The sequence below is a fragment of the Oryzias latipes genome, chromosome 13, assembly GCF_002234675.1.
Source record: "Oryzias latipes chromosome 13, ASM223467v1".
Taxonomy (NCBI): domain Eukaryota; kingdom Metazoa; phylum Chordata; class Actinopteri; order Beloniformes; family Adrianichthyidae; genus Oryzias; species Oryzias latipes.
The window spans coordinates 12957821-12982758 of NC_019871.2; the positions used below are offsets into that span (position 1 = coordinate 12957821).

Below are 24938 nucleotides of genomic sequence, written 5' to 3' on the forward strand. Positions count from 1 at the left end.
CTATAACTAGTCCAATGACTAACCTTTTTCTTTTGTCCTTTAAAGGATGTTCCAGGGATTTCGTGTTTTTATCTGCTTCCTCTTCTTGCTGCAGTTACTAACCTGTCTGTTTGTCCTATAGAAGTTCCTGTATTCTATATTGTTAGCTTCTTTCATGTCCTCTCTGACTCTGGATCTGTTAAAAGGGAATTTTTTTCTCTCCACTGTCGCCTTTTGCTTTCTTAGTTTGACACTTAAAACCCCTCACTGTCATCTGCTGGTCACTTATAAAGATGATTAGCATAAAATTAAGTTTGAATTTTTTTACTGGCCTGCATTGGAATATAATAAACAAAATTAATAAAACTTTGTCTGATACATATATTTTGTTTATATTTTTTGCTTGTTGTGAAGCACTTTGAAACAACCTCGGTTGTAAAATACCATTTTAAAAAATTAACTGAATTGAATTGGAGATATACTCTCTGTCATGTCTCATCCTCTTTGCTTAAACCCTAGTAATGACTACATTATGATAACAAGATGAAGCCTCTGCAACAGAAACAGTGCACAAGATGCATAATTAAAGCCTGCAAACATAAAATGTTGAGACAAGATTTTTTTTCTATGCTATTGATATTCAAAAAGGCAGAGCCCACATTTCAAAGTGCAGAATCACTGTGTAGATGGGAAAAGGATCCACAGTGGGCACCGCATTACTGAAGCTTCATATGTCTTTTTTTTTTTCATGAGTGATTTGGAGCTGACAAAATAATTAAACATATTCTCTCGTGTGTGATCAGTCGTTTGTCAGTTTTATGAACGCATGTGTTCATTTATTTATTTTTGTTGGCAAGTCTATTAAAATTGCATCCTTGCACCCACACATGAGAGTGTGCGTTTCTCACCTCCAGTCTGTCTGTCCTCATGAGTTTCTGTGCAGCGGCGGCAGCAGCAGGCACGGGGACGTTGGGGTTGCTGGTGACCAGTACAGGTGCGCTGGGTAGGATGTCAGCAGGCATTAGACCAGGTGACACGGGGCCAAGGTAGGGATTAAAAGCAGCAGCAGCTGCTGCAGCAGCATTGGCATTGGTTGCAAGGCTGGGTGTGACTGAAAACATGTGCTGTGGGGCACAGGCAGAATAAAAGTTTGTCAAAATTTGACTTCTAAGCAAGGAGAGAAGATGTGAACTGTGGTTGTGTACTGAGAGAAGAGGCAAACATAGATCATTGCAGGGCTACACATGTAGAATGTTAATATTCTTTTTCATTGCTTCTGCATCCACACTAAAGGACAGAAAAGCCTTGTGGTCAGCATGTAGCATCACACACTCTTTCTGATCCAATAGATTGACAATCTTCGCACACCAGAGATCAAACACATATAAGCAGCAATGATGAGGGACAGCAAGCTATGTGTGCACGTGACGTGGTTGAGACGCCGCGCTGCGTGACCTTTTACTGTTAATAACATCACGCTTACATCTCCTTCCACTATCCTCCAAACTAAAAGCGAAGGAGTGTGTTTGCTGACACAGCACGCCACGGTTTTCTCTGCACGTTCCTGACCTCAGCCCCCGGTCTGAGGGTTGTCTCTTGAGCTGCTGCCAAGAGGACACAGCGAGTAATAAAGCAGCAGCAGCAGCAGCCTGAGCTGGACAGCTGCATTCTTCCCCAAGTCTCCCCAGTGCTATGGCAAAAAAAAAATGAACAAAATAAATAATAATATAGACTATGCCGTTCCTTTAGTTTTTATTTTTGGGGAAAAAAAAGAGATGAGCCAAGATATTGAAAGCTCAGGTAAAAAAAGTTTAGAACTATTGAAAAAAATGTCTTATGGCACATATAAATGTAGAATTTTTAAGTGGTTACAGATCTCAGTTATTTTGTTTTTGTATAACTGTAATTGTTTAAAAGACAACAACAAAGAGAAACAAAATATTTGATAAACATTAAAACCCTCTTGTGTCATGAGGTGACCTTTCCCTTAGTTAACTTGTCTAAGCATAATCATGCAGAGAATATGACATTTTGTCTGCTTTTAATTTGGCCGCACAGGAAAAACACATTTGGAATTTTTTTGGGCTGTGAGAGTTATGTAACAAGGTATGTATTATTACAACATTTATCAAATGTATTCCTTGGTGCACAAATAAATCATGTTGTGGGGTCACAAAGGAATCATAAATAGAGATGTAGAAAACATCAAAAGTAAAAATCCAAAAAATAAATGTTTTGATGGTTAGGAAAATGAAATATATATTGATCAAAGAGAGGACAGTTTTGAAAAGTCAATAAATTATTCTTCATATAAATATTTACAACAAAATGCAAATTTTAGCAAATTGGATTTTGAACATGTTCTGCATTTTTCTCACATGCGAGTACATATATTAAGAAAATTAAGATTAAAAATGCATTACTTTTTATTCATCATCATATTTTGACTCAGGAACAGACAAAAAAATGCAGTTTGAAAAAGCTTGCAGTTGTTACTAAAAACTTCAATTGGCAGGTCACAAGCTCCCAGCTCCGATCCATTCTGATGCAACTGCTTGTAGAAGATTAGATCCATGCACGTCTTTGTTTTCCTCATCTGAGCTGTATCTGGCTCAAAACTGTACGGCTGGACAGCTCCAATATTGATAGTCATTTTTGTTGCACCGGTAATGTTAGGTTGGTGTTGTGAGGGGCTGTAAGCTAGTGTGAGAGCCTGTAAACAAAGGGATGATGGGAAATGAAGGGGAGGATCACGCTGTGCCAACAGTCCCGCCCACAACTCAGAGGTGAATTTCTGATGAACTACTACCACTCTGCATATGTCTTAGAAAAAGCCTCAGGTTTTTTGATTTTACTTAAAAAAAGCATAATTGTAAATAAAAGACCACTGGGAACACTTTTAAAGTAGATCAAAAGATGATTGGAGAGGGACTTTAGAAGTCTAAAGTTTACAATAACTCCTTCTCTTTTTTACTAGCCCACTTCAATAAAAATATATTATATATGTGTGAGATATAACTTTGTTTCTTTCTGAAGTTGTTTATATTGTCTTATGTCGAAACCTTTTTTAAACCCAAAAAGTGCATCGCAGGAAGTTTCTGTAACTGACAGAGCTAATGAATGTATACGTGCTACAGTAAGCTATGCAATTGCATAATATTGACTGTCAGCTCATTGTGTCTCTACTAAAAAAGAGTCACAAGCTTCATCCCTCACAGCCACATGTAATGAGCCCTCATTCCCTGCATCCTCTTTGCAGTTTCAGTGAGAGCGCTCCTTTTTTCATTCGTTGTGGGAGGAGGGATGTATGTGGCTGAGCAGTTTAAATAATGTGGAGATGGCGAGGATGGAAGGTGGAAACAAAGCTGAAAGGGGGAGAGAGGATCTCATTGCTGAAAAGGCTTTCACCCATTCACATCCTTTGTACCAGTTACACACAACATGCTCCTTTTCAGGCTTTTCTTTATAGGGCAGGTTTAAAGGTCTGCTGTTGTCCTCTCCCCTTTACCTGGATGCTGTTACTCTGTCCATTTATCTCTTCCTGTTGCCTTTCTTCTGCCCTGTCCTTCTCTGTCAGTCTGTCTTTTTCAGCTCCTCTTCTCTTTACTTTCTCCCCATGACATAAACACAAAGGGAAGGCTTTGCAGTCCCTGGGAGATTTATTGCTTGTTTAAATCCTGCCACGGTTTCCTCCGTTGCTCTCAGTGGACCTCTCCACTCTGCCCTTGTTTCCTGGGTGTGGGTCGATTTGCAGTCTAAGTGAGCACGTGCAAATCTGTCTCCAAGCAGACCACATCCTAAACTTCACAAGAGAGTGTGGAAATAAGTGTATTCTATTAAACGGGAGGAGCCAATGGAATAGAAAGGAAAATCACTTTAACCATGACTGACAGGTCTCACTCTCTGTCAGGTGTCATGACCACACACAGAGGGGTTCATCTCAAGTGACTGGCTCTGACTTTGGCCATCGCCTCAAACATCCTCGGGGGATTCAGCAAAGTCCCACAGCAATTTCATGACCCAGTCCGTGTTTGTGTGTGCACATGAGTGCGTTGATTTCTGGCCGTGTCACTCTAACATCACAGAAAGCTCCCTGTGAGATGTTAGGCCAGAAGCCAGTCTGTCAATCAAGCATGATCCAAATCAGAAGTTTGTGAACTCAAGGTAATGAATGTCAACTTTCTCATTCTCCTGGAATAGATGTTAGCTTCTCAATTTGTGGTTTTATGTGTTTCCTTTGTTCTACATTGTTTTCCATTTTCCACTTTAATGCGGCTTCTGGCCAGTGGATCTGCTGAAGTCTAAACCAGCTGTTATCAAGCAAGAGACAGGGTACATCAAAGAACTGGACAAGGTGAAAAATCATGTAAGCAAGCATTCATTCCAACAAAAATGTCGAAACACCAAACAGCCACGCTTTATTACTTAAGTTTTTGGTGTTATGACATATTCTTGTGGCATTTTTCTGACGACGGAGGACATATATTAGAAAAAAATAAGCTTAACTTGCATTTCTGAGTATTTCTTTACTCAAGTTGTTTTGAATCAGGAGCAAACGCAAAAATGTAGTTGGAAATAGAGCCTATTTGTGGACGTGCCAAAGGTCCCTGCTCCGTTTTGCCTTACAACTGGGAGTGGTGGTGGGGTTGCTCTGCACCAACGGTCTCGCCCACAACTCTAAGGCGAAGTTCTAATGAACTACTGCCGCTCTGCAGAAACTATGTCCTAAAAAACGACTCAGGTTTTGTGATTTTGGCTTAAAATAACATATAATTTGTCATATAATTAATAGACCACTGGGAACACTTTTACAATATACCGACAGTTGGGACTTTAATTTGTGAAAGATTTTTGGAAATCAAAAACAGCAGATTTTAAGTTGGGTTACCGAAACAAATGATTAAAAAGAAATGATTAAAAACTGCATATTGTTGAAAAATGTCACATTTTAAAACCTTGCAGTTGAAAAAATGTGCATTGTTTTCCAGAAAAAAAGAATTTCTTGAACGTGTTTACTCACCACTGGCTGTATTTGGGTACCGGGTATCATGGCATTGGCAAGTTGCATCTGCTGGGCCAGCATGGCCATGTTTTTCTGCTGGATGAGGTTATTCCTGCCATTGATCTCCAACTGTGTCTTTAGGTGAGGTGGAGGATGCAGGTACTTACAGTTCTCCCTAGAACAGCGGCCCTGAATGAGGGGGAGAGGGCCACAGAAGGCAATAGAAGAATGGTTAGAAAGAAAGCTGAGGAGGATGATTGCATACAAAGTGATGAATTATTATTTTTCCCCTTTTAACTGTGGCTTCACGTAAAGAAGTAATGAGGCTTGACTCAAGTTGTTGCCCTCCCATTAAGCGAGAGCTGACCTTACATCCTCAGCAGCTGGGTTTGCCACATGGTTATATAGAATCAGAGGGAGATGTAACCATCATGTTTGCTCACTTTAACTGACGTGGGAAGGGAAAACACTTCCATTTAAAATGGATTACAAACTGATGCTTGGCCAATAGCACTTAGGATCAGCTCTGAAGAAGGAAAACCTTTCACCTTCATATCTTAATGCACGTGCTGAGTTTTCCCTGTGAAGTGTCGACTAGCTGAACAAATATCAAATGAAAAAAGATATCTTCTTTAGAATCAACCAAAGAAATATTTGGATCAGGTAAAAAGGGTGCAGAGACTTGAATGGTTTTTGCTGTTATGTTCAACAAAAAGTTATTGTTTACACATAAACAAAAATTTTACCTTTTTGACTTATTTAAAGGCTTTCGTCATACTAAATCTAAAGAGATGGTATTATCATTTCTGTTGTTGTCATGGTGACATGTTTTCATCTACCAGCTAAATGAAGTTGTGTATGTCCAAAAGTGATGCTTCATTCAGGCCAACAATCAGCGAGAACAGATTGTGTGGTTCAAACCTAGTTTATGACCCCAATAAAGGATGAAATGACAGCGGTTTTGCCAGGAATTTTACCTGTAATTTTTAGTCTATTGTTATGTTTTTGAAACTCATTTGCTTCTTTAATCTAACAGGTTTTTAAAAGATTCAATTAAAAAGAACCCTATTTTGTGTTAATTGTGTTCATTCATATCTCATTACTGCTTGAAAAAATACACAATTTATATATTTTTTTACTTTTTTAAAAAATTTTTACTTTACAATTGCTTGAGGTCAAATGGCTAATAAAATCATTCATTCATTCATCTTCTTCCGTTTTGTCCCTTACGGGGTCACGGGGCTGTCGGAGCCTGTCCCGGCCCCTTCAGGCGAAGGCAGGGGACACCCTGGACATGTCGCCAGTCTGTCGCAGTATATAAGTGTGGCTCCACTGGTGTGTGAATGTGCATGAATGTCCCGGTGATGGTCAGAGGGCCGTAGGCGCAAACTGGCAGCCACGCCTCTGTCAGTCTACCCCAGGGCAGCTTTGGCTACATCAGTAGCTCACCATCACCAAGTATGAATGAAGAGTGAATGAATAATGGACACACTGTGAGCGCTTTGAGCGTCTGGAAAAGTGCAGATAAATGTAATCCATTATTATTATTATAAAATCATCTCCAAAATAAATGTTTTCTACCAATTCTTCATAAAGTGTAGCAAATATTGAAGGAAAAGTAGCTGACAGAGTTCATAAAATAAAATGATTTATGTCTTTAATAAATAAATAAATAATAAAAAGGTTATATAAACCAAGTTAAAATAATCTGTAAACCTTTTTTGAAGACAAGACCTTTGAGATGTTTCTCTGCAACATTTAAAATGCCCAATTAGATGCTGAATGTTTTTCAAAACCACACGAATCTTCATTAATTACCCTACATTTGAAGCTAACGAGTTATGTGTCAATTTTGACACAATATTTGTAAAGAACAGCCTGGGGAACCGATGATGCATCAATGCACGTGTGGAGACTTCTGTAACAGCAGCAAAAACACACACATCACAACAATCTAACATTATGTTTGTGTCTATAGACAGAGTGTGCATCTGTGACTTTGCCGCTGTGGGTGATTATATTCATCCAGCAGTCTGCAGCCCAAGGGGAGAAGGAGGGAATGTAATTTACACTCCCATAATGCCTGCTCCACCAAACACTCCCTCAGATAGGTGTAATATCTTAGAATTCTCTTCCTCTTTTTTTGTTCTCTTCCCTCGATTACAAACACTTTTTGAAAGACGATAGCAGAACGTTGCAGGTGCAGAGGTGATTGTTTGCTAATGCGTGTGTGGAGCATATGCGGAACAGCGCCGCGCCTTGCCTTTGTTCTACTACTTCATCAGAATGCATCCTCCGTCCACTGTCTTTCCATAACTAATTTACATGAATTTCATTCTGAGAGGATTTGTGGAGCAGCCCTTCCTGCGCCGCTGCCCCACTGCCACCTCCCACGAGGAATTAAAGGCTGACTGTCATGCCACTGCTTATCGCAGTAAGATTACCTGCTGCTTACTGTGACCCACTGTGACATTTTCTTTCACAAGCTAACACATGTGCTCTTCAACTTCTCTTACATCACTAACACTTCTGCGCTCTCTCTCCCTTGAACTCATCCGGCTCGATCTCTCTGTACCTTTTCTTTTCCCGTGTAGCCTGTTCTGCCTGGCTACAGCAGCAAAGATACTTTGCATTGGAAAGCAGCAAAATGTCAAGAGTTTCTCCAACATTTTCATTGGCTAAGAGAGCTGAGAGGATTGGGGCTCCCAGTCTGCCTTGGCCTGAAGGCACACATTAACAAATCTCCCAAGTTTGGTTCATCCATGTGTGGCTGTGACTATTGATTGGTGCTAATTGGTTAATGCCTTTTGATTTTCGGAGCGTGTTCCTTTTCAAGCATGTCATCTCCAGCCATGTGTTTGTGTGTGCGATCGGCTATGACCACACAAGGCTATCTATTATGTAAATCCATTTTATGGGACAGTTATCGCTTCAATTATGACTATTCAAAGTTCAGAAATATCTAAATATTAGAAGAGATTAAAAATCTCCACAAGGAAAGGACTGAAATCATTAAATAGGATGTATGAATTGAGAGAATTAGAGGCATTTGAGTGAGAAGAGATCTATTATCTGCTGCGCTAAGAAAAGGCGGCAACATTCATTGCGTTTCCGTTAATATTCCCATCATCTCCTACTGTGCTGGAGTCTGATCACTGCAATTATGTGCGAGCCTGAACCGACTGCCTGTCAGGCTTCTCTTCTGCCCATTTTCTCTGTTGTCTAAACAATGTCAGTACACGTTAATGGAGAGATTCTCTGATCCAAAGCCCCCATTGGCGAAGGTGAGACACCACCAGACTCTACTATGCTGCTCCTTCATCTATACGCCTATCCTGTGGTAAAACCTTCAGAAGTCAGCATACTAATTAGAAATGTCTGTGGGCAAAAACGTGTTTATGCTTAATTAAAAATTGCAATAATTCATTACTACGTCTTATTTTTTTATCAACTTCTTTGAAATAATTTTAGTTATTGCAAATTCTTACACAAGCACCGTTTTGATTCATTTTGAAAGTTATTAATAACACTAATATCGGAATAGATTATATTTGTGCATCTGTGGATTTTCAAGCCGTTTGTGTTTAAAGACTCTGCGTCCACACGTTTTCAAGAAAGTACAAATAATCTTCTGTAAAATAATTATACTACTATGCCTTTTGCAAATAAAATTGAGCTTCTAAGAATGACTATGATTGGAATTTAATATGACATGGAATTTAAAATAGATATTTTTAAAAGGTTTCTAAAGAAATACCCCGAGTCCAGTTGAAAACCCTGTAAAATCCACAACATCAAGTGAAAGACAGAAAATAATATATATATATATATATATATATATATATATATATATATATATATTTTTTATTGAGATGCCTTTGTTTTCTTTTCAAACCCTTTGATGAAAATCGCAAAAAAGCATTATTATGATTTTTAATAAGATATTGATGGCAATTATATCCTATAATGGGTGATTCGGTAATTTTTTGCTCAAAACATTGTTAATTTAAGTTGAAAAATATTGAAATGAGTGTTCAGGAGAAAACGTACCATGTTTACCCACTGTCTCAAATTGGATCCACACATTTTTATCATGATGTACCTGTATTTTAAGGAATTATTTATTAACAAATTTTGCATTCTTCCAATACAGCTAGTAGTCTTTTGAAAAAAACGAATAGCAATAGATGAGTTATTTTCACCATAATGATTGAAAACTAGCAAAACGTTTCCCACCAAATGTGTTTTTGAGATTTCTCGGAAGCAGGCATTTTTAAATGATCAAGAAAAGGTCTTCTAGTGGAATTAAACTCCACTGCAGGGTAGAAAACATGGACCAAGTCACACACAGTGGGTTTTGAGGAAACTTTGGATCATGCTAATGAGATAGGGGTCATAGAAATGTTTGTGTTAAATATGATACAACTATTTATTTGGGGTTCAATTAAATCTAAACAATGAAATTATAAAAAAAATGTTGGTACCAGGTTCTTGGTTTTGTTGTGAGAGGAATGAATAGGAATGCTGTTGGTGTGTAGTCATAAAATAATTCTCTTGTGATGCGATCTTACTTTAGATTTTTTTGTTTCATTCTCGAACAAGGGTTAATATCCTTCCTTTCGAAAATGTTGGTACATTTAACATCAATTTTTCTCAAGAGAATTATGTCCATGAAAGTCCTATAAGTGTTTTTCTTTTCACACAAAAAAAATCCTGTACTCATCTCTTGTGATGTTAGAGTGAAAACAGTAAAAACGGGACTTTTCATTAGCTCACTCTGTTCTAAGGTTTCAGACTAAATAGAACATCAGCATTGGATTGCTCCAAATGGACAAAAAATGCAGAATCACAGATGCAGGTCTTGAGTTTCATAACTATGTTTCATTACTCAGTTGAAGAAGATATTGCAAGATCATTATATTCAAGATCTCTGTGGTGTTATTGATCATGGAATAATGCATGTTAAATAATTCATTACTGTAGACCACAGCATTAGCTGATTGACTGTCATCCTCTTTTGCCTCTTGCTAGAGGAGCTGAGCATAATATGATAGGAACACATTTAGCTGCTTCGTTTTTTTTCTTGTAAGATTTAAAATAAGCAGGTCTTTGCAGCAGAAGATTAAATGCAGGTAATATCTTTATAAAAGATACTCCTCCTTCTACATGTTATCATGTGTGAACGTGTGAAACCAATGGGTAACCCTCCTGACTTCCTAAAATCCTGACTAAGAACTAACCCAATTTTAGTTCAGATGCGTTTACATAGACTTTTGAGTAGAAGTGGTCGCTTGAACGCACATTGCTGAGGCCGGTGTGAACATAGGTTTAAGCCTGTTTGCCGAGTTTGGAAAAGTCAAGAGACCAGTGTTGTTGCATTAGTCCAACATAGTGACAATGACAAAGCATAGAAAAATTTAGCCTTTTTTTTTTTCTTTAATCGTTTCATCACTAGACATTTTCATGAAGTCCCTCACACATTGTTTATTGTGCAATGAAACACCGTGATCAAAAGGTCACTTTGTCAGAGTTACTGCCTGTGCTGCATGTGGTATTCTGGGAAGCTTGTAAAATTCCACTGTGGCACAGTTCCTCTGATCGACAACAAAGGTAGACAAAACACGAAAGGCAGACAGAGTTCAAAAGAGACAGAGGGAGAGATGGAGACACAAGTGGAGTAAGCTTTTCCTATTAGCATTAATCAAAACTGGCATCCAAAGAACTGAATGCTGCTTGCTTGCCTTTTTTACAAAAGCCTTTCTGATGTTCACTGCTGTAATCACCCATTGATATTAAGGGATTTTTTTTTAAATCTACCTCTCTGAAAGACCTCATACTGACTCATACACACATTACACAACTTCTTCAGTCTTTTCTTCATTGCCACTCTTGGCTCGAACTGCGTCTGAGCTGGCGGCTGCTGCACAGTGAGAATCGTTTCCAGTGTGACAACTGTAGAGCTGAAAATTCCAGATTCTGAACCTATGTGGATTATTAATTCTTTCAACAGCACTATCTCGTTCACTCTCCCATAGAAAAACATCCTTCACCAAAGCTATGTCCGCTGTGAAAAGAATACAAGCCTTTTTTGACCACACACTCCTGTTGGCGAGCTTTCAACTACAAAAATGATGACATCAGACATGGCACAAAGACCAGTCTGTTTAAGAGTCCAATGTGACGAGCTAAAACCCACGCCCAAAAACACACCAAGTCTTCAATGAGGTACCACAGGTCCATCATACATCCTTTAAAAAAGTAAACCTGTTAACAAACATTCTTTCCTTTGTCACATATTTCTCTTTTTCTCCTTATATTCACATTGTTACCAACTTACAACTTGAAAATGGGCTTAAAGGTGCAGTTAAAGAAGTCCTGGACAGCTACAAATCTGAAGTAAAAAAAAAAAAAAAATGCCACAAAATGAGAAAAGAAAACATAAACCAGCTGATCAGTTGATGACAAATGCAGCCTCAGACAGTAAAGCACCCACACGCCACAACTAACACGTGGTTAGAGGAAGGCTTTTAGCCACTGTGCTCAATTAGACAAAACTCTATTTACAATCCCCAGCAGCACCACTTAGCCTAGCATGTTTTGGGTGGGAGAGGGAACAAAATCGTTAGCTCAGAAATCTAATAATGGGGCTAAATCGTTAGCCGCGATGCATAATGACAACCCATCTGTTGAGTTTATGTTGTTCAATCTCAAAATTTGACTTCCCCAAACAAATATGTTTCTATGCCAAATAATCACATGACCAATGAGCTAAAAAAATGTTCAAATATCCAAATATTCAAAGGTATAAATAAACACTGATTTCACAATATGAAGATAAGAGGAGTTAAGGATCAATAGCTGTTTGAATAATTCCAAATTATTTCCAAAAATGTGTAAACTTGATTCAAGCTCTTTTAATTACAATCAATATTACATGTAATGTGCAATAATGATTAGTGAAATGTTTAAATTACAATCAATAAGCTATTGATTTTCTTTACTTGATCTGCAATGTGTAGCAATAATTACTGGTTTATTGTGATAATGTGTTCTAATAATAATCAATGATTATTACATAGTGGTTAATGCAACAGAGCCTACATGAACCAATGCTTTCTGAAGATAATCAATAATTTTGTTACTTGAAAAGATTCTATCGGATCAGAACCGGATTACAAAAACTGTCAAAATATAAAAATAATTGAACTCAGTAGGGGTGGGATTATATAAATTTGCTTCTTCCCACTCCTTTTTAAGCAATAAATCAAGCTCTACTTGACTTTAGTTAATGATCACTGTATTTATTTAAGCAAAATGTGATCTAAGTGAATTTTTTTAGTTTTGTTTTATTTTCTCTCTTTCTGTAATGACTTTGATAAATATGTGTAAATTATTTATAGCTTTGACTACAATGCTTGAAATAAATTAAAATAAAAAAAAATCATGCATGAAAACTTTTAAACTGCAACTTAAAATATGAACAACTATGTAACCCAATGCAAATGAATAATTGGATATCGCACAAGTTGTCTTGAGAATTATTAAGTTGTCAATTTCTGTTCACGTAGCTCTATTACAGGCAAGTCTAAATCTATTTTTTTTGTCTTTATGTGTAAAGAAATGGTGGGTTTTGATCATGACAGGTTTATTTTATGTACCCTATATCATTCCCAATCAATTCCAACAAAGTAATTTTAATCAATGAAAAGATTTTCACCAATAACTTGAGACACAAAGCATGAGGGATGAGGGTAGAATTTACATTTTGCCGTCCTTCTGTTTGTAATAATTAGGTGGTCAAATGAGGACGGAGAGTTTTGTTGATCCATCCGTTTTCTATAGCAGCTTTGTCCTAGAAAAGGTCAGGAGGTTTTTGCTGGAAAGCATCCCAACTGTCTTCTGATGGAGACAGTCCAATGTACAGATAACTGAGTAAAATCCAGCATTGATTCTAAAACACTATTCAGCTCAAAGAACACATTAGTGTACTTTGTAACTGATGCTCATGGGACTTGTTTATACAAACTACCCAAACTAAATTTAGGTTAAATGATTTGTGAAGCTGGTTAAAATGTGCTCAGACTACTGGAGGCTTTAAAATGTAAGGAGGAGAACTCTGTCACTGTGTTGAACAAAAAACGACAATAATGTAGACACTGCACTTCTAAAGTCACATAACCAAAATGGGTGCATTCTGATCTCATCTATAGACTGTATATTATGAAAGGGTGCTGTAACAAAAGAGGTGATCATCTCTGTGCCACTCCTTCTGTTCTGCTCGAACAAATGAGGAAGTGTTGCTTTCTGCCCTCAGAGTGGCCATCCTCAGGGCCAGTATTAGTGTTTGAGAAATAAAAGACTGCTGCGAGTAAAGGAATTAAATCTAATGTCAAAGTCACCAAGCCAGCAGGGGACGTTGGTTTTCATCTTTGCTTACTATTCTCCCTCCACTGAGCTGTCTGCAGTCAGAAAGCAGACTTTTTCCATTTTCCTCTCTTGCTTGTGTAATCTCCTTTAAACTCAAGATGAATGAGTTCAAATGAAAGAGTCCCTGCAGCTGCTGTTGCTCTCTGGAGGCTGCAATATTGGTGGCAAGTGTTACTCTGAGTCCAAAGGGATAGTAAGCAGTGAAGTTCTGTGAGGCAAAGTCTCTAATTAGCTTTGTTCCCATTTGATCCACAACACTATCTCCCCTCAGACAGACAAACACACACACTGACACACCAGCACAGTCACACACGTGCAGACAGTGAGGCAGCGAGAAGCGAGTGAGGCCATCCAGAGGCCCCTGAGATCTGGCCCTTCTCCTGTCTTTCGCTTTCAATTAACCCTGTTTCTCCATCTTTTCATTCGTTTCTCCCTGTCTTCATCTTTCCCTTCACTGCTGGCCCCAGTCTCTAAAGTTTAGTCTATATTCAGTTTTATCTCGGACGAAGCACATATGAAAGCCACTTAAATAGCTTTAAAGGCCTACTCAAATGAAAATCGCGTTTTTAATGTTTTTAATATCTTTTTGTAGCATGTTTTGCATTATAGAAGACATAGATGAACACAATTAAGATTAAAACTTCATTTCTGAGTGTTTCTTTATTCAAATCATTGCAGAAGCAGAAGAAAAGATGCTGTTGGAAAAAGCCTATAGATGTTGTATGAACTACAATCAGCGGGCAACAATCCATCCATTCTGATACATCCACTTGCAGACAAATAGATCCATGTACGTCCTTATGTTCCTGATCCAAACTGGTATGTGGCTCAAAACTGTTCGACCAGATAGCTCCAATATTGCTCACCATTTTTGTTGCATCACTAATGTTAGGTTGGAGTTGTGAGGAGCTGTAGTCTAGCAGGAGAGAGTGTAAGCAAAGGGATGATGGGAAATGACAGCTCACTCCCGCCCAGAACATAAAGGCGAATTTTGATGAACTCTGCTGCTCTGCAGATACTGTCCTAGAAAACGACATACTTTTGGATTTTACCTCAAAACGGCATAATCATAATTAAAAGACTGGCAACACTTTTACCATAAATCGAGAGACGATTGGAGTGGGACAGTAATGAAAGACAAGTTAACAGGCACAGTTTCTTTGGCCTTAATTATTTATTTATTTTTTTTGCTCTTGGTTGTAAAATAATGCTGCAGATGAACATTTTCCTTTTCTCATTACACACATAATTTCCATTTTTTTTCTTTTTTGGTTCTTAATTTGTCTTCAAAATTAACCGAAGCAAGTCTTTGAAAATGCCTTCTTAAAAACTTGATAGAACTGTGAAGTTGTCCTTGTACATGAACAAAAGCTGGCTCAGCTCCAATATGAACACAAAAGATGCTGTTGGCAACAGGCAGGATGCAGCCTTCAGCTCCAGAAAACTGTATTTCTTGTGATGAGCAGTGCACACAAAAACGAAAGAGCCCTGGACATTATTTGTTTGACTCATGGACATTCTGACCTCTGTTAGTATCAAATGATTTTTCTTTTATTTTGCCTCGCCCTCCTGATGAGATGAGTCAGGATCCTGCTCAGAGGTCAGGAATGTTCTTTTGAGTTTCACCCCAGATGAATCATGAGGGATGAGGCATATCATCACAAGACCACACCCTGAGGCTTCCAAAAAACAAAAACAATTCACAGACGTCTGGGAAGAGATCGGTCTTCTTGCAAAAGCACAGAAGCACACTTGCACACTCCCATTCTGCATTGACAAAGTCTGCTGCTGTATTGGCATGAGCAGCTCCTGCCACAGCCTTAAGGTTAAAGCAGATAAGGGAGGGCTTAGATTTCATTACAGCAAAAAGTATTAGTTTATCCACATGTGAATGAGCTTAGAGCTGAGAAGCACATTTTTTTCTTTCATAGACGGTGCAATCGTTCTTTATTATAGTTACAAAAATCTACTTTAGACAACATAACAGTTTTAATTGCTTTCATTTTATTTAAAGACCCCCCAAAAATTGGGTTTTTGGTGTTTTTAACATGTTCTTGTAGCACTATTTTCATGATGGAGGACATATATAAATACAATTAAGCTTGAAATTGCATTTCTTTACTCAAATCATTGTGAATCAGGAGCAGAAGAAGGGTATATTTTGTTAGCTCGATACATCATGTGGGGACACATGACACGGTGTGTCTTGATACCCTCCTACACATTCAGTGTGTGACAGAGCCTAAGACCTTCACCTCCCCTCTTCTCCACCTTTCCAGCTGCACACTCATCCACGTCGATCTGCATTGATCAAAGTCGGCTTGTCCCACTTTAGCATGTGGCGGGGGAAAAGCAGTTGGGGTCATTACCTTTATTTAGCTGTCTAACAATGGACCCATCTGTTGAGAAAGTCCCTGCTGTCACGTCTGCAGCAGCTAAGTAAAATCTATGTCGGGGCTTAATTGACAAAGTAAAACAGCATTAAAACAGATTTTAGATTTGAACATGCACAATAGAAAATTAACATTTGAACTACAAGATCATAATGTAATTGTGTTTCATTTTAGCATCTCTACATACATGACATCACAATAAATGAGCCTTGTTTTGAGAGTCCAAATCTCTGCAGAGAGCTGTAGTGATGACAGACAGCAGGCTGTCGCCAGACTTAACACAACATAGAAAGTGCAGCACTTCCGATGGCTGAGCCTGATACGGCTGTAATCCAGTTAGAGCCTCTTGAGGAATTGCTGTGTCCAACAGCAAGCCCTGCAACATGCTCTCAAACAATAATGGGATATTAAAGACATTTCTCAATCTCCGGCGTTTGCAACTGACGACTGACATGACTCCTATTCACTTCCACTCAATGCCTTCCCTTTAATTATTTTACCCCATCTATGGGCCATCTATCAGCTGCTCCTTTCCTCCATCTGTGCGTCATTCTCCACGTTTGATCTGTTCAACCATTGCTCACTCTTTCTTTCTCTTTCACTCTGTCAGGGATGGAGCCGTCTCTGTTTTACTGGGGTGTCACCCGTTTGCTTAACACCACCCTCCTTGCTGTCCATTTAGCACACGTATTGTTTTGATAATATAACAGATTCAGGCATATACGTTAACAGTGTCTGCTCTTTGGGACATTTCACTATGCTGTGGCCGCAGATCTGTTTGTCTGAAAGTGGCAAAAGCACGTGTTTGTGTTTTTTCCCGTCTGTGCGATCTAACATTCGGTAGAAAGCCATCCAGGGCTAGAAAAGCCACGCTGAAAGCGTCTGAAAACATCCGCTCAGTAATGGTCATGGACGATCAATACTGCATGAAGACAAAGTGCGGCTAAACAGTGTGGTTTCTGTTAATTAGCACTTTAACGATCTATCTCTTTTTCCTCCATCTCGGTTCATATGTCTAGCTTTTTTAGTAAATTCCTTTCATTTCTGACTTTCAGTTAAATATTTCTTATCGTCATCATTTGATCCTGCAACTATACATGCTGATTCTGCTTTACTGTCTACAACATTTCAAGTTATATTTTCCAAGCAGGCGAAATGAAGAGACGGCGGATATCTGCTCTGCCACTTTGTGATAATAAATATCCCACTTCTGTGTTGTGGATGAAGGCTTTCAAGGATGAAGTTCTCATCCAACTCTGATTATTTTCTAACTAAAAAATGTGAGTGGTGTTGGCAATGATGATTGTCCTGAATGCATGTTTATAACTACTGGGGGAAAACTGAACAACACTGAGGACAGATGCAAAGATAGTCATCACAATTTTTTTTTTTGTAATGAGTGCTTGAGGCCAATTAAAAAGCATGGATCCTTTGTTGTCTCATTAATATCAGTTTACAGTCATAAATAATTGTATTGTACTGTTGTTTTGTATCTACCAATATTTTGCACTTGTTGGTGCAGAGAAAGGCATACTGCTGTTAATTCCTGCTTCAGTACATTTTAGACATTTTCCCAAATAGCCCTTCTTTGGTGACTTTGAAAAGATTCATTACAAGTAGGTAAAAATGAAAATTACAGATATACGCTCTTTTCCTGACCTCTCAATTTAGGAGAGAATATGCAGCTGTGACTAATAACACAGTAACAGCTTCTGTAGTGGATGGATGGGTGGATGGAAGGAAGGAAGGAAGGAAGGAAGGAAGGAAGGAAGGAAGGAAGGAAGGAAGGAAGGAAGGAAGGAAGGAAGGAAGGAAGGAAGGAAGGAAGGAAGGAAGGAAGGAAGGAAGGAAGGAAGGAAGGAAGGAAGGAAGGAAGGAAGGAAGGAAGGAAGGATACAGAAATCAAAATTTGTTGAGTTTGTCATGGTTTGAGTTTGTTGTGTCTTGTTTTTCGTTTTAGTTCTTGTTCTGTCTTGTTTGGTTCTGTTTCCTGTTTTATTTTGAAAGGTTTCCTGTCTTGTCTTGTTTCTTGAGTTTTACTTCCTTTGGTCCCCATCTGCCCTGATCGTGTTCACCTGTGTCTTGTCTGCCCTGTCTGTATTTACCGTATTTTCCGGACTATAAGTCGCACTTTTTTTCATAGTTTGGCAAGGGGTGCGACTTATACTCCGCAGCGACTTATATTAGAAATAAATTGAAATAAATACATTGTTAACCCTCCTGTTATGTTCATTTGTGAGGAACAGAGATGATGTTTCTGGGTCAATTTGATGTATGAGGTATGTTAAGTGTTAAGAGGATTGTAAGTGACTCAGAAAATCAGCAAACTTTTTTTACAGTAAGATCTTGAAGGCTAACAACATAATATTCTATTTTCCAATGATTTCATAGATTCAGAAATGCAATAAAAGTGAAAACTGTTTCTACAAATACAGGATGAAAACAGAGTATTAGTTAGCCAATGATGCTTCATGAAAGGAATAAATAAATAAGTTTGAGAAAAAATTACTGTGAAATTATTAGATAAACAGTCTGCTATGATTGTGTCATATAAGGTTGTGAAAGTTAAAATGCGACTTATAGTCCAGTGCGACTTATCTGTGTTTTTTTCTACTTTATAATGCATTTTTGGGCTGGTGCGACTTATACTCCGGTGCGACTTATAGTCCGGAAAATACGGTAAGTCTTGTCTCTGCCTTCCTCCTGTGCTGGTCCATTACCTTTTGTCATGGTGTTCATGTCTCCATGTTTCTAGCCACGCTCATGGTCCATGTTTCTAGCCACGCCACAGTAAGTTTTGTTCTGTTTTGTAATCCTGCTCGGCAGCGCCTTTTGTTTGTTTGTTTATTAAACCCCCTTTTCCTTGAACCGTGTGCCTCCGCCTCTGCGTCTGGGTCCTACCGGCTCTCGAGCCACCCCGCGCCGTGACAGAGTTTTTTCAAAGTGACCAGACTTATAATGCATTGCTTGCTTTTTCTGTTGTTACACTGGTTGCTGCTGGTCCTGTAAGTAAGTAAGTAAGTTTTATTTATATAGCGCCTTTCACAGATAAAATCACAAAGCGCTGAACAATAAACAATATACAACCCAGTAAAAGCAGAAAAACAATCAATTAAATATAATGTAAGCAAAACTAAATTGAAGAATAATTAAAGCCGCAAGCGGCGTTGTATGGCCCGCAGACACAACCCGCCTTCCACGCCCAATTCTACGCACCACCGCCCTCACCGCCCTCACCGCCCACTTTTGATGAAGGCTAGTCAAAACTGCATATGCTAATTATGCTAACTATGCTAGCTATGCTAATGTGGCTAAAAGTGCTAGCATTGCAATCAGCATCATCAACTGACTCAGAAAAACACATTATCTAAAATGCTAATTATGCTAACTATGCTAGCTATGCTAATGCAGCTAAAAGTGCTAGCATTGCGATTAGCATCATCAACTGACTCACAAAAACACATTACCTAAAATGCTAATTATGCTAACAATGCTAGCTATGCTAATGTGGCTAAAAGTGCTAGCATAGCGATCAGCATCATCAACTGACTCGGAAAAACACATTACCTAAAATGCTAATTATGCTAACTATGCTAGCTATGCTAATGTGGCTAAAATTGCTAGCATAGCGAGCAGCATCGTCAACTGACTCAGAAAAACACATTCCTCCATTGGTGAGAGCTATATGCCATAAGTTGATAAAAAACCCACTTTTTCCAAAATGGCGGCTTTTTGGTTTATTTTATCTCCATAGCAACCATTTTATGTTTTGGTCCCCTCTGGAGGACGAACAGATTGACGTCAGTTTCGGACAAATCGGTAAAAGTAAACTTTTTGTTGTCCTTAGTAACAGTGGTTTCATGGTAACCACGCCCACATTCCTTATATGTCCATATCCAGTGTTTCCTAATGTATTCTGTTTCAGGCATTAATGCATGCATTCAATTTTCACTGTATTGTATTGATATGCATGGGAGTTATAACAGTGCGCCACTTTGCTAGCTTGCCACGCGGACGCCGTTCAAAATCTACAACTTCTAATTGCAACATTTTTTTCACAGTAGCTTGCCGTTGATGCCCAAAAAGTTTCAAGACGATCGCGGAAAATTCCAACGACAAGTTTACGATTGAATCCAGCGGTAAAGGCGTTTTTTATAGAAAATTCAAGATGGCGGCCTTTTCCCGAGGTCAAAGGTGGACGAAACTCCAGAGGTAGTTGTGGACTTGCTCTAGCAACATGCGAGTCAAAATCGTGAAAATCGCTCGAAAGAAAGTTCATTTTTCCATATTGTGTAAAAACGCGAAAAACGCAAAATGGCAGATTTTGGCAGAAAATCCCGTAATGATTTCAAAACGTCCTTTGGATATCGCGGACAAGGGTATATTGGTTTCGTTAGTCCATTCTCAAAAAAAAAGTTCCGAATTTTTTCGTTTTTGCCGAGTCGGCACATTTTTTTGCGACGGTTTTTTGCTTACCACGGCTACATTCCTTTATCGATCTTGTCGTGCGTAGCATCGTTTTGTTCAGCGCGGGCCAAGGAATCGCATATTTCCTCTTCACGACATTCCGATGAAAAATGTGCGAGCTAGCCAAGATGGCAACGGTTGCTAGCTCGCCACGCGCACGCCGTTCAAAATCTACAACTTCTAATTCCAACATTTTGTCCAGAGTAGCTGGCCGTTGGTGCCCGAAAAGTTACGAGACGATTGATGAAAATTCCAACGACGAGTTTTCGTTTGTATCTGGTGCTAAAGGTGCTTTTTTGAGAAGATTCCAGATGGTGGCCTTTGCCCAAGGTCAAAGGTCAACGACACTTCTGGGGTGTTTGTAGAGTGGAGCTGGCAGCAAGTGTGTGCAATTGCGTGAAAATCCCTCAAACAAAAGCGTCTTTTCCCCATATTGTGGGAAAACACGAAAATCGCCAATTCTCAGAGTTCGCCACAAAATGGCCGCCAAGCCGTAGGTCGTGTGGCCGTCCCATAATGATTTCAAAACATCTCTGGGATATCCCCGACACGTGTGTCTTGGTTTCGCGGCCGTATTTTGAAGTACATTTTGTTCGGCCCCATACGCGATTTTCGGCCCATTCATTTTTTTGACGGGATCGCTGGCCGTGATGTCATCGTCTTCGGGGGGGTGACGTTGACTTTGTGGAAAATTCATTTTCAATTTATCCCAGGTGTGTGCACGTTTTGGTGACTTTTCGAGCATGCGGCGGGGGTCAAATTCTCGCTGAAAGGCGGCGAAGTCGTCGTTCCAACTGCGAAAACAATATGGTCCTTGCAGTCAGTGACTGCTGCTGCGGGCCATAATAAACATAGAATAAAAGTAACAATAAAACCAGTCAGCTATAAGCATTTTTGAATAAAAGTGTCTTCAGTTGACTTTTAAAAGAATCGACGGTGTCGGCCACAAGAAGGGACAGAGGGAGGGCATTCCAGAGTCTGGGGGCTATTCCCTGGAACGACCGGTCACCTCTGGTTTTGTACGTTGTCTTAAAAATCTTTAAAAGATTTTGATCTGAGGATCGGAGGGCACGGCTGGAAGCGTAGGGACAGAGCAAGTCTGATAAGTATTTTGGGGTCTGTCCATTTAAAGCTCTATAGGTTAAAACTAGAATTTTAAAATCAATACGCCACTTGATTGGGAGCCAGTGCAAGGAGGATAAAATGGGGGTAATATGTGCCCTCTTGTCAGATCCTGTTAAAAGCCTTGCAGCAGTGTTTTGAACTAACTGAAGACGGTTAAGAACAGATTTATTAAAACAAGTAAAAAGAGAATTACAATAATCTAAACGAGAAGAAATAAAAGCATGGATAACCATCTCTAAGACTGAGTTAGATAAGAACGCCCGCAATTTTGCTATGTTACGTAAATGATAAAAACAGTTTCTAATTAAAAGGCTGGAATGATGGTCCAAAGACATTGACTGGTCAAACCATACACCAAGATTTCTGATACAGGGCTGTACAGAGGAGCTCAAAGAACCAAGATGCCGGGAAATTATTGGGATTTTGTTTTCTGGGGCAACTATTAGTGTTTCTGTCTTTTCTGAGTTTAGCTGAAGACTGTTACTCGTGACAGTAACAGTAACAGTCAGTCTGTAATAATAGTCTAACAGTCTAACAGTCATCTGAATCATGTGTGTGAGAGGCATGAATCAATTATAATTAAACAAGGATTTGCTATAATTTTAAACAGTAGTGGCTTTTGGTATATACTTTTATTAAATATCTGAACTTCTCATCATATTTTAAGCACCAAAGGGGAAAATCAGTTTGGTTAAAAATAGTATTTTATAAAACAAAGTGATTGAAAAAACATTAATTTAGAGTAACTAAGCACTTTATTTGTAATCACAATCATTTTTCTATTTACTGTTATTAAAGTTTTCCAACATCTTAGCTGTGTTACCCTTGTGTGCAATTATGTAAATCTATGTTTACACAACACTGAATCACCACTAACTCTGAGGTGCACTCTCAAATAGTCCATATAAACGGTGATCAAATCAATACTGTTCAAGAACTACATTTACCAAAATGTTTTGGATAAAAAGAATATTCTGGAATAAAAAAAAAACATAATCAATTAAATGTTTACATGTTTTGCAGCAACCAAAAACATATTTAATTAATTTCTTTTAATTAATTTAAGTCAAAGCTAAAAGCTGATTGAGTTCAGACACACTAAGTTTTCTTCACCAAACTGTTGGCTGATGAAAAATGATTTGCATTTTTATTTTTTGAAGACCATTACTTGCATGAATTTCTCCCCAGAAATTGGCACATCGCACATTTTATTCCAAATATAGTTTAGCCAAAATAATCTAAATGAGAAAGACGAAAAACATTCACAAAAATAAAAAAATGAGTCTGTGATGAGCAGAAGAGCTAAGAATGTAGAGTGCACCCATGAAAAATGTTCTGCTTTAAAAACGTGTATGCTGTTGCTTTTCACAGTTCTTTTATGCCTCAGATAACCCACAGGTTTTTATCAGGCGCTTTACAATCTGATGGATAATCTAGCTAACAAAAAATTAGAAAACTCTGAGTGTGTCTATAGTAAACACTCTTAAAATTGTGCACAAATAGTTATTTGATTATTTGAAAAGAAAAAAAAACGTATTTCTTCATCGACACACATTTTACAGCAGACAAACAGGATGGACTTTATCGTTTTTATTCACAACTGTTGACCAATTAAAAACCTGGCGGGCTGCCCGCTGCATAATCATGTCAGTCCATGCGCTATATCATTGTAACAGCAAGTCTGCCTTTTTCCACTTTCATCCTGGATGTTTTTATTCTAACTGCTCAATTTCATTATCATGCAGATTTAGAGCTTTTCTGCTGTAACATCTACAGGGACGCATGCATGCATAATCATATGAGGAAGTCCAAAGACGCAGCAGTGAGGGATATGCCCAGCCCCCAGCGCTTTGCCTGCAATAGCATTAGGAAGACACCAAAGTCACTCCAACATGATTACCCTGCTAAGCCAAAGTGGCACTGTGCTGCAGGACTCGCTAGTTTACAGACCAATGCTGTCACAGGATCTGCTGGAAGGGTTTGCTGTTTGTGTTGATTTGTCATTTCATGTGGCAGATGGTAAACATGTCAGCAATTTCAATACATATAGCCATGAGGGCATGTATATGAACCGGACAGAGTGAGGAAAATGTGGTGGAAATAAAAACGGAATTAATGGCTCTTCCACGATGAAAACAGCAAGGGTATCTGCCAGACGACGCCCCGTCCTGGGGTGAATAATGGCTCTCACTTTCTTCTGTCTGTCTGTCACTTTTACACCCTACTTGACCGAAATTTAATTTAGTTGTTTGCTTTGCAGCATAAGAAATTACAAATGGAAAGATTTAAAGGCACTGTGAAGACAATAAGGTGAACAGGAAGGAAGAGACAAGGGAGGAAATGATCCTTGTGCATGGACAGGAAGTCAGTGAGCAGAGCGGTGAAGTGGGGATGGATGTGAGGCGAGCCAGCAGGAATAGATCAGGCTATCGCTGATTAGATATTCCATTCACAACAACAGGAGCAGCAGGATTCGAGCGATGGGACATCACACCTCAACTTGTAGAGACGCTGATACTGCTAAGACTGTCTTCATCCGATGCCCTTCAGTGTTGCAAGAACACACATTTATAAAGTTACATTTACAGTCTGCAACTGCAAATGGATATTTACATAACAAAACAAAGCGACACTTACAGTTGAGAAATGGTGGTTGCCAAAAGGTTCAAACATATGGATTTGCATAGTTAAATACTGCTACCCAATGCCCTTGTGTGTGTTTTTGGCACTGGCGTTGTTGTGTCATGGCTCCATGCTGATGCAGCACATCTAAAGATGGATGTGTGAGTGTGTGTGCCGATGCTGATGTGGCGTATCCACAGATGGATGCAGGAGTGGTCGCCTCTCTGAGGACAGAGACGCATTTAGAGGAGACATCTCAGACAAAGTTAATAGCCCCTGGCTGTGTTCACTGCTTAGCAATGTGCTAATAAAAGCCTATTCTTATAGTGCACTGCAGGATGGGTAAGAAGTAGACTAGATACAACCTGTTTTAGTTTAAAAAATATATAGTTTGTGACTAAAAACACAGAGAAATTCAACCATATTTTTCTAAAAGTGTGTTTTAGTTAGTTTGTATATTTTTTCATATATTCTATAACTTGCTTTGTACCACATGTTTAACCCTTTAACATGGGAGATTTAGCTCCAGTGTTGACATTCCTTTGACCACTGTAACTCTAACCAGATTCTGCTGTCAAAGGGCTAAATATATCATTCTGGTGATCCATTTTTTTTTGCTTAGAAATACCATCATACGTATTATTAAAAAGGAGAAGTTAAAATCTGTTTTAAAAATGTTGCAGTACTAGTATATTCCTTTTGTGGCGGCAGTGGTCCAGGCGGTTGAGCGGGTCGGCAGCTCGATCCCCGCTGCCCCCAGCCAAACGTCAGGGTGTCCTTGGGCAAGACACTTGCTCCACTGGAGCGTGAATGCGTATGAATGTCCTGATAGTGGTCAGGGGGGCTGTAGGCACGTACTGGCAAAAGTGCCTCTGTCAGTCTGCCCCAGGGCATCTGTGGCTACATCAGTGGCTACCATCACA

General features: G+C 38.9%; 1 protein-coding gene across 7 annotated transcripts in view; it reads right to left on the reverse strand.

Annotated features, from left to right (window-relative positions):
* The window catches only part of mbnl1 (muscleblind like splicing regulator 1), a 93202-nt gene that overhangs the window by 16940 nt on the left and 51324 nt on the right, over window positions 1–24938 (reverse strand). For all 7 annotated transcript variants that reach the window (XM_020708221.2, XM_011482486.3, XM_011482487.3 and 4 more), the window contains 2 exons: window positions 5000–5170; window positions 888–1103 (listed from right to left, as the gene is read on the reverse strand). In XM_020708221.2, coding sequence (XP_020563880.1) covers window positions 888–1103; window positions 5000–5170 — 387 coding nt within the window. The remainder of the gene's footprint in view (window positions 1–887; window positions 1104–4999; window positions 5171–24938) is intronic.